This window comes from Triticum aestivum, chromosome 4D, assembly GCF_018294505.1.
Source record: "Triticum aestivum cultivar Chinese Spring chromosome 4D, IWGSC CS RefSeq v2.1, whole genome shotgun sequence".
Taxonomy (NCBI): Eukaryota; Viridiplantae; Streptophyta; class Magnoliopsida; order Poales; family Poaceae; genus Triticum; species Triticum aestivum.
The window spans coordinates 136,575,628-136,584,852 of NC_057805.1; the positions used below are offsets into that span (position 1 = coordinate 136,575,628).

At 42.0% G+C, this 9,225-nt stretch overlaps 1 protein-coding gene across 2 annotated transcripts; it reads right to left on the reverse strand.

Moving 5' to 3' along the window:
- Nucleotides 1–673: 673 nt before the first annotated feature.
- Nucleotides 674–4,590, reverse strand: LOC123096876 (probable polygalacturonase). Of its 2 annotated transcripts, none has more exons than XM_044518658.1 (6): nt 4,321–4,590; nt 3,634–3,957; nt 2,716–2,836; nt 2,450–2,624; nt 2,285–2,355; nt 674–1,729 (listed from the first exon to the last, which is right to left on the reverse strand). In XM_044518658.1, exons 1-6 carry the CDS (start codon nt 4,330–4,332, stop codon nt 1,059–1,061), a joined length of 1,374 nt encoding a protein of 457 aa, XP_044374593.1. In that variant the 5' UTR covers nt 4,333–4,590; the 3' UTR covers nt 674–1,058. The 2 variants fall into 2 exon arrangements, with proteins under 2 accessions (XP_044374593.1, XP_044374594.1); XM_044518659.1 differs by having other exon boundaries at nt 3,634–3,945; nt 4,321–4,574.
- Nucleotides 4,591–9,225: the final 4,635 nt, after the last annotated feature.

Here is a 9,225-nt window from a genome sequence, read left to right on the forward strand (position 1 = left end):
AAGAAAAATCACATTCGGATCGGCCGACAGACCGATACAAGCCCTCGTTGGATGGCAAAACATATCTGGGCCGTGCGGCACGGGGTCAGCGTTGGAGATGCCCTTAGTGGGCTAGAATAGGACACATGAACAAAATAAGGGTATCTAGTTCGAGTTCAGTGTAATATATACTCCCTTTTTCATCCCATGATATAAGAGCGTACAGAATATTAACTCCGGTAAAGACTAGTCCGTAGACGAAGAGTAATCTTGTGCTACTTTTTGTGAATGCCTAAGCACTCTGGCGATGACAATATACAACACCTATTGCGTCCATGCAGAGAATAATGAAGCCCCAACAGGCTTATTTTTCTTCTTGACATCAAGAGATTCCTCCAAAAGTGTACATGAAAAGGCCAGCATGACCAGCTCAACATCAACATCTGAACATGTATTTATCAGCTGTTCAGCAACAGGTGGCAGTTGAAGATTGCACAGTTGGCAACCTAACATGACCCCATTGGAGTACAGCATGGCAGCAAGAACAAGCTAATCATAATGAATGAGCCCGGGAGAGGACAAATGGAGCCATCAACATCAAATTAACAACTCATCTGACAGCAAATTATTTAACCAGGGAGACATCTAGCTCTACATTCATAGCCAGGCTGCCAAACTCCAAGAAAACATGTGATGTTGTTTAGTGGATTTACTGATTCTCACTTGGAGATAGAATATACAGAGGTAATTTAACCACGGTTGGATAATTTATAACCAAATGACAACTATTGTGCACACAAGCCCTACCAAAAAAATTTCTTACAGATTGAATGAAGAAATGTAGCTGTACAAGCAAGCACATAGCTGTCCACAACCCCACTTGATTCTTCCTCATGATCATTATGCATCTTGTGGTCTGAGCATAGGCCCCATAAGAGAGTACCCTGATATGATTCTTCTTGACGCATTTATTGGGAAAAAAATAGAAAAAAGATGGTGGTGGAGGCTTAATGTTTCTGAATTGTACAAGGACTGGGACAAGAAAAGCGAAGGATGAACACAAGATTATATATATGTGACTATGCCACAGCAAGGGCACTGTAACTAGGAAGGGAGAAGCAAATTGAAGAATTTGAGGATGATGTATACAGTTCCGAGCAAGGCTCAGGGAAGACCGATTCCGAGTATCCAGAAACATTGGAACAAGACCAGGGAGTAGAATAGGCTGAATCAGTTATCGAGAAACTGAGATTGGAAAGGCAGATCGCAGTAAATGGATCACCGTCAATTCCTGATAAAACTCCTGCAACCGAGATGTTTGTTCCCACCATATTCTTTAGGGTGATTTGATCAATCACCGGGAGCTCAGATGGATCAAAATCATCATCTGGATGGCTTGATAAATTACCTATGAATTCAATGGCCACACGGATACCATCCATTTCTACATCTGAGATGACCACTTCCTTTATGTAACCTCCACGGCCAGGGGTGGTCTTGAAAGAGAACCCTTTATCAGAACCATGTATCGTTAGGTGATCAGCATGAATACCTGAGATCCCACCGGACATCTCACTGCCAAATGCAAGTGCAGCACCAGATGACGCTTGAAGATCCACTCTGCTGATATGAATGTCTGAGGTTGGCCTTCCGATAGAAATGCCGTACTTGTCCCACCCACTTTTCACTGAGATGGCTTCATGACTGACACTAATGGTGCTGTCTTCGATGCACACATTCAAACATGAATCTGGATAAGGAATGCTCCATTAGTAAAAGAAGTAAAAGTTGCTTCTCATGGTTATGGAGTGGAGACAGAATGATGCAGTTGAAATAGTAAGTAAAACTCCTTGTCATGTCTATCGAAATCTACATACGGAAAAAAAGTTGGAAGACAACAGTTCAACACCACTTAAAGTTAGCTAAAACAATGGTTTGAAATCCATAGCATGTTGCATAGGGCCTTTTAAGTATACTCATGTTTCTTAATACAATGATTCGAGTTAACTAGCTTTTTATTGCACATGGCAACCACAAATACCACAGAAAGAAAAAGGTGTGTCAGTTGAGTTCCCTCGAAAAACTTCTAGTAGTTCACCTGTTGTGTCAGCATTAGTCTCCTAAATATTAGTGTGAAATAACAACTCAAAATAAATTCAAATGGATTTGCTATCTTAAAATTATGGCTTGGCTCATTTGTGAACCCTAATCTTAAAATAGTAGTACTACTGTGCAAAATACATATGATTAATCACCAAACAATGTGTGAAGATGAGATGGTACTCCACACTAGAAGCAATCATACCTGGAACTATGCCATCAGTGAGTGGAGCATCCAACAAAGTCTTAATTGTGACGTTATGAACCTTTACATTGCTGGAAAACAAACAAAACAGTAAGAATTAGTATATGCTCAAATAACACTCACGAAATCACACCTCGTGCATGAAGCTCATTAATGCTAATGCACCTGCAATACACTGGATGTATGCTCCAGGCTGGTGAGTTCAAAAATGTCAAGTTTGAGATCACAATTTCTTCAGAATACAGAAACTCCACGAGATGAGGGCGGCTATGATTTAGTTCATGAGAGCGAAGCCAATCCCACCATACTGATCCCTGGCCATCGATAAGTCCATTATTCCCTGCGACAAGTGGACCAAGCACGCAACAGTTGTCAAAACTGGAAAAACAAATGTGACATAGTCAAGTGCGTACATATAACAAGAAAATTACCAGTAATAACAACATCCGTTAAATTGTATCCATTTATTAAGCTACGATGTCTAGGACCTGGAAGGTCTAGTCCCTGGCCATAAGATGGCAAAGGTTCCACAATTGGCCATTGCGATGACTCCTATAGTGAGGGGACAAATAGATGAATATGGTTAGTACTAAAAAGGTGGAGAAATATTCAAGTATGAAGAACAAATTGTTTTCGACGACTCAAAACACATATAATTAAGTACAGCTATAAATGTTTGTCTTCCTTCGAATTACATACAAGAAATAAAAATAGTCGCGTGGCACACAAGGAATTTATATATAACCGACAAGCAATCGCAATCTTTGCAGGAGCATCAGAGCAGCATGCCCATGCTCTGTTCATGCATAATTAAAGAGAGCAGCTTGACTTCAAAACAATGCAAAAGAAAATTGTCTCTTATTAGCCACAGCCCTCACATCAAACAGGTAAGTTTCACCTTCCAAACACTCGCTGTCTATGGTAAAGCAGAAGCAAACAACTAAAAATACCAGCCAACTTGAACCCTGCTGATCGGGTATCTGCATAGGATTTCCTCTGCCGTCTAGCGCGCCAACAAAGAGCACAATCAAACTACATTGGCGTTTCCTGGATAAATCCATGACCTATGACCTCACATTGCACATGACAAAATCAATACTTCATCAGGTATATCCACCAATCATGTCCAAAGAAACTAAGATGAACTGATTGGAGATGCCTATCCTAATCACTAGCAATTCAATGCAAATGCAGCTGAAAAGGATATGTATCCTCAGATTCATGCAACCATAGCCCTCATCTAACACACTCCTTCTCCAAAATTCAATGCAAAGCAGAATCTGTAACTACCATCATAACAATTCAATGAAAAAAACAATAACTGCAACCCAAATTAAAGCCATCGTTACCTCCGCGCCGATGATGATGGCATCTTTCTCGAGGAAGAGGGTGAGGTGGCTGGTGAGGTTGAAGCTGCCGGTGAGCCATCGACCCTTGGGGACGTACAGCTGCGCACCGCCCTTGTCGGCGAAGGACCGGGCGTAGAAGACGGCGTTTTGGAAGGGCAGGGTGTTCAGGGTCCTACCATCCCCTACGGCGCCGAACTCGGTAATGGTGACGCTGTGCGGCCGCGACTCCGGGGGCACCTGCTCCCCCCATTGCCGCCGCACATGGCCGTGGACTGAGCCGAGAACGACGGCCAGGACCCATGACAGGACCACCTGAAGACGCCACTGCCATGAACACAGCAAGCAATTAGCATTCCTTACACATCAAAACATCGCTCTTCCAGATCAGTGCTCCAAACTCTGTTCCGAGAACACACACATACTCGCGAGACACATCAAGAAGCACGAGAAATCGCGTCTTTGCTCGGAAGACCTCAGGGGAACGATCAGGAAGCGAGGAAAGGATACGCCATTCCCCAGGCAGAGATCCGAGACTGGGAACGGATCACACGGGAGACACACAAATCAAGCACCAAAACGAGAATCCAAGAGCGACACATCACGGAGCAGCAAGGAAAGAGCAACACGGACAGGAAGAATCCAGCACTCGAGCGAACGATCGAAAATCACGGGAGAAAACGTACTTACTAGCCTCTTCATTAGTGCCACCTCCGCCCCTCTTCCGCCGCGAGAGAGGGGGAGACGAAGCAACGGCAGCGGAATCCAAAGCAGCGGCGAGGAACAGCGGCGGCGGATGCAGTCAACAAGGTAGCCTGAAGAATAAAGCGTTTCCCGGCTAAAAATCGTTGGGATTCAGGAGAGCGGCGGCGGCGGCCAAGGGGGAGGAGTCCGGCTGCTGCTGCTGCAGCAGGACAGGAGAAGCGAAGGAGGGGAGGAGGTTTTGCTAGTACCACTAGCAAAGCACCTTGGGCTTCTTCTTTTTTTTCTGGCCAAGTCTTTGTATCTCCTCTGATTTTTTGGTATATAATATATTACTGTATTATTATTATTATTATTATTATTATTATTATTATTATTATGAGAAACTTTCAATATATTATGCATGCAGTATAGAGAATATTAGACAACTATATCCGTGGACCAACTAGCGACGGCTACAAACACTAGAGCGAACCAAAGACGATGAAAAGCGTAGATCGGAACGATCAAACCTCTAGACACATGACCGAAGACGAGATCCAAACACATCAACCAAAGGCCTTATACTTAGCCAAACTGCAGTACGCTGCTGCTCACTACCATATGATGCCATAAAAGGGGTGGCATTATTTTAACTACGACGGACATGAATAATACAACATTCTTTATCCTCCCGCTTCCGCTTGATCTCCTGACCCAAGAAAGAATTTCTTGATCTATAAGGTTCTTTATTGCTTAGCGAGTATAGCCTCGTCGGATAAAAAAAGTATATGGCCCCCAAACAATCAGATTCAAGAGATAACTTCATTGCAAGGATAGCGACACGTTTTTAGATATTGCAAGAAAGAAGGTGCCTACATGAAGTGAAAATTATTTCACCATTCGAGCTTCTCAAAACCATTCTGGTTGCTGCAGATCCATCCACCGACTTAGGGGGTGTTTGGTTGGGCTTTTATTTGGCCTTTTTACTTTGGCTTATAAGCCAAAAAAAACACCTAGGCTTATATTTTTCTCGAAAGCACCTTATAAGCCAAAAAAAGCCAAAGTAAAAAAAGGCAAGTAAAATCCCACCAAACACCCTCATAAAAGGAGCCATCCGTGTTCAACTTTACATAATTGTGCTGGGAAGGAAACCAAAGCAAAGCCTGGGTATTTTTTCGAACGGGGAGGATCGATATGTGAAGGTCATCATCCGAGAGCATAACTTTACCCTTCACTAGGTCATATCATGGCGCCTGCGAGATGTGTCAAATGGAAGCTACATAGGTACACATACACCTTTGTGAGACATCCAATGGAGGTGCGGGTTTCGCATGAACTACTTCATTCTGAAGTGTACCAAATGTGCCACAACAACATAAATAGCGTCAGTCATTGAGCCTCTCAGTTCACACATAATATGAAGGATACAATTTGTGCTAGTGTTTTTTATCCATGCCACATTAGAAAGAGACCAGCATTTAGCCATAGCCTTTCACAACGAAACAAAAGGCAACAACATAGGGCATGAAAGAATTTTCGTGTTCGCCATCACAAATAGGGAAGGAGGCCAGAAGCTCCATATTTCTAGAGTGCTTCAAAAAATGAGTTGGAAGAGAGTTTGTTGCCAGCTGCCAAATAAAGATATTTACCTTTGGAGGTGCGACACCTCCCCAAGAAAACTTCCATCAAGGACGATCCCCATTTGGTGATGAACTACAAGAGTGTTGTTCCACTTAATTCTGCTCCTTGAGAACCATCCGATAAGCACTACGGATGGTAAATTTTCCAGACTTCTCCCCAACTCACGCTAGCTAGGAAGGGTCTGTTTGGTTGGAGACTAGTGTGGCCAAGCCAAAGTGTGGCTAGCCACACAAGTATGGCAAACCACACAAGTGTGGCTGAGAAATTGGACGCCAAACTTTGGCAAAAGTTGGCAAAAAAATTGTCTCTATGACAAGTGGGCCATAGTGGCAATAAAGTGTGGCAAGCCAAAGTGTGGCAAAAACCAAACACATGCCAACTAAACTATGGCTGCCAAATTTTGGCTTGCCAAACTGTGGCTGGGAACCAAACAGCCCCGAAATCATCCTAGTTTTGAGAGCACGGTCGGGTCTTCAAGATCTCACGAGCTTCCAAAGAAATATATTGACGTACTAAATTTTCATCCCATGCACCATTCACATCCATAAGTCCAATGACCCATGACAACCGACATCTTCCTTTTGGGAAGACAACCTTGCAAGAATGATTATGAGGAATCCAGTTGTCTCTCCAATTTTAACCTTTGTACCATTGTTGATGCTCCAAATTAAACCCTTTTTCAACAAGTCCAAACCTGAGAGATACCCTGTCATGAAGAAGATGGATTCCCCGTAAAAACCGTATCCTCAAGGTTTCCATTGGGATAATATTTTGCATGTGGTACTCTGGCACATAAACAATCCTAGAACATCAGCAATCTCCATGCAAGACAAGCTAGTAAAGCTTGATTAAAATGCCTAAATTCTTGGAAGCCGATCGCCCATGACTCTTTGGTTTCAACAAATGGTCCCAGGATTTCCATTGAGCCTCTTACCTTTTTTTAGATGCCCACCAATAATTCCTAATCATCTCATTTAGGTTATCACATAAACCCAGCGGCAATTTGAACACATTCATGATGTACGTCGGAATTGACTAAGCAAAAGACTTTATTAACACTTCTTTACTACCTTGAGACAAACTACCCCATAACAACATTCTTTTAGTGAATTTCTCTTGAAAGTTTGGGAACTTCCCTTTCAACATACGCTGTCAGGTGTTGGTAGCCCCAAATATCTTTCCTCAAACCCAACATTCTCAACATGCAATATTTACATCAACCTGTTGATTGGAAGGGAATGTCAAACAAAATAAAAGTGAGCATCTGCTAGAATTTAACATTGCCCAGTAGTAGCAGATGTGTAGTTGTTTAAAATACTTGTAACTTCTATTGCTTGGTCATGGTTTGCTTTGAAGAAAAGTAATATGTCATCTGCGAAAAGGAGACAGATATTGTTGTGAGACATAGTAGAAAACAAAAAATAAAATTGGTCTATGGTCAACATCCCAGGATCACTATGAAGATGCATACAAGGTTAGATCAGATCGTTACCAACTTCGAGTTGCAGCGGAAAAAGAGTTGGTGTAGATCGTTCTTGAATCCCTCGATCTGTCCCACGAATCATCCCTCGAACAAAAGATCGAAAGAACAATCTCTCTAAGTATTGCACGGATACAAGCTTGATGATCCGGCAGCGATTCGCCATCCAAAGCTTTGCGTCGCCGAAGACCTAGAGGAGGGAGAAGAGAAACTCACGGGGCTTCTCTATCATGAGGAACTAGAGAGGACTAGAGAGGGGGTGCCCAGATCAATGGGACTTGTGTGTCTCAAGGGGGCGCCCCCTCATGTCTATATAGGTGTAGGGGAGAGGGGTGGGCGACTTGGGGAGGGCTCCCCTCCTTGGCTCGTCGGCCAAGGAAGGAGGAGTCCCCCTCCAACTTCATCCTGGCAGATCCTATATGACACCCGTGTGTGTCCGTTCATCGCTGATTCGCTGAAGCGAAGCGAGCGAACGAGGCACACTGGTCGCCCCACTTCGAGCAAGAACCTGGTTTTGGGGACCTTCTAGTAGGTTCCCTGAACCTTTTTTTCTTTTTCTAGTTTTTCGTTTTTTTCTTGTTTTCGTTTTTTTACTTTTTGTTTCTTTTTTTCTGTTTCTATTCTTTCATTTTATCTTTTTCGTTTTTATTTTTATACTTTGTTTTCAAGAAAATGTTTGAAATTCTAAATTTTGTTCATGATTTCAAAAATTGTTCATGGATTTCAAAAAAAAATCACTTTTAGAAAACAATTGTTCATAATTTTAAAATTGATCAGCGTATATCACAAAATATGCAATATGTATTTAATATTTGTTTAATGTATATAACAAAATTGTTCAATGTGTAGTTAAAAATTGTTCAACGTATATTACAAAAATGATCAATGTATATTTAAAATTAGTTCATCATAATCACAAAAATGTACACTATGTAGTTAAAATTGTTTGGCGTATTTTTACAAAAAATTCAATGTATTTTTGCAAATTATAAAATTTAAAAAATGTTTTGATTTTCAAATGTTGTTTGCGGTTTCAATAATTATTCACATTTTTTTCTAAAAATCTCCTTTTAAAGGTTTGTTCGAGTTTCAAAATTGTTCAAGACAACATTATTCATTTTTTGAAGGAATGAATAAAAAACAGATTTGTCGCTGCACATAATACCTTCCTTTGAGTGCTGAACATACTCATTCGCTACTATAGTGGCACGCAATGCTGCTATCTATCATCAGGTTGCGGGTTCGACTCCATAGAACGTTGCAATTTTTGTGACATGTCTTTTTTACGTTCGTCCTGGGAATGGGCTGGCCCGTTTTGCATGAATCCTTCAACGAGCGTCGAGCAGGACCTCTCTCCTTCATCCCCTCCTAACTTGCCCAACATGCTATGGGAGGCGCCTCCCCTGTTGGGTCTTCTAGGCCCAATAACCCCTTCCCCTAATAGGCCTTCGGAATATTAGTTTAGCCCATGACGCCTAAGGAAATCCGCAGGGGGGGCTCCCGGTAAATTCTAGAGCCCTGTTATATTTGTTTTAGGTCCTCCAACATATTTTCCACCTATACGGTATTACTTGGTATTCCACGAAACACTTCTGGTAACCCCGAAACGCTTCCGGTTTCTCTCGAAAATATTTCTTTTATTCCCAAAACTTTTCTGATAATATTTTCTCATATTCCAAATTTCAATAGAACTCAACCGATTGTAAACCGTCAAACGTGTGACCCTACAGGTTCAGTGAAATATGGACATGAACGGGAACACCTTTCATCCAATGATCTGTAGCGGAACC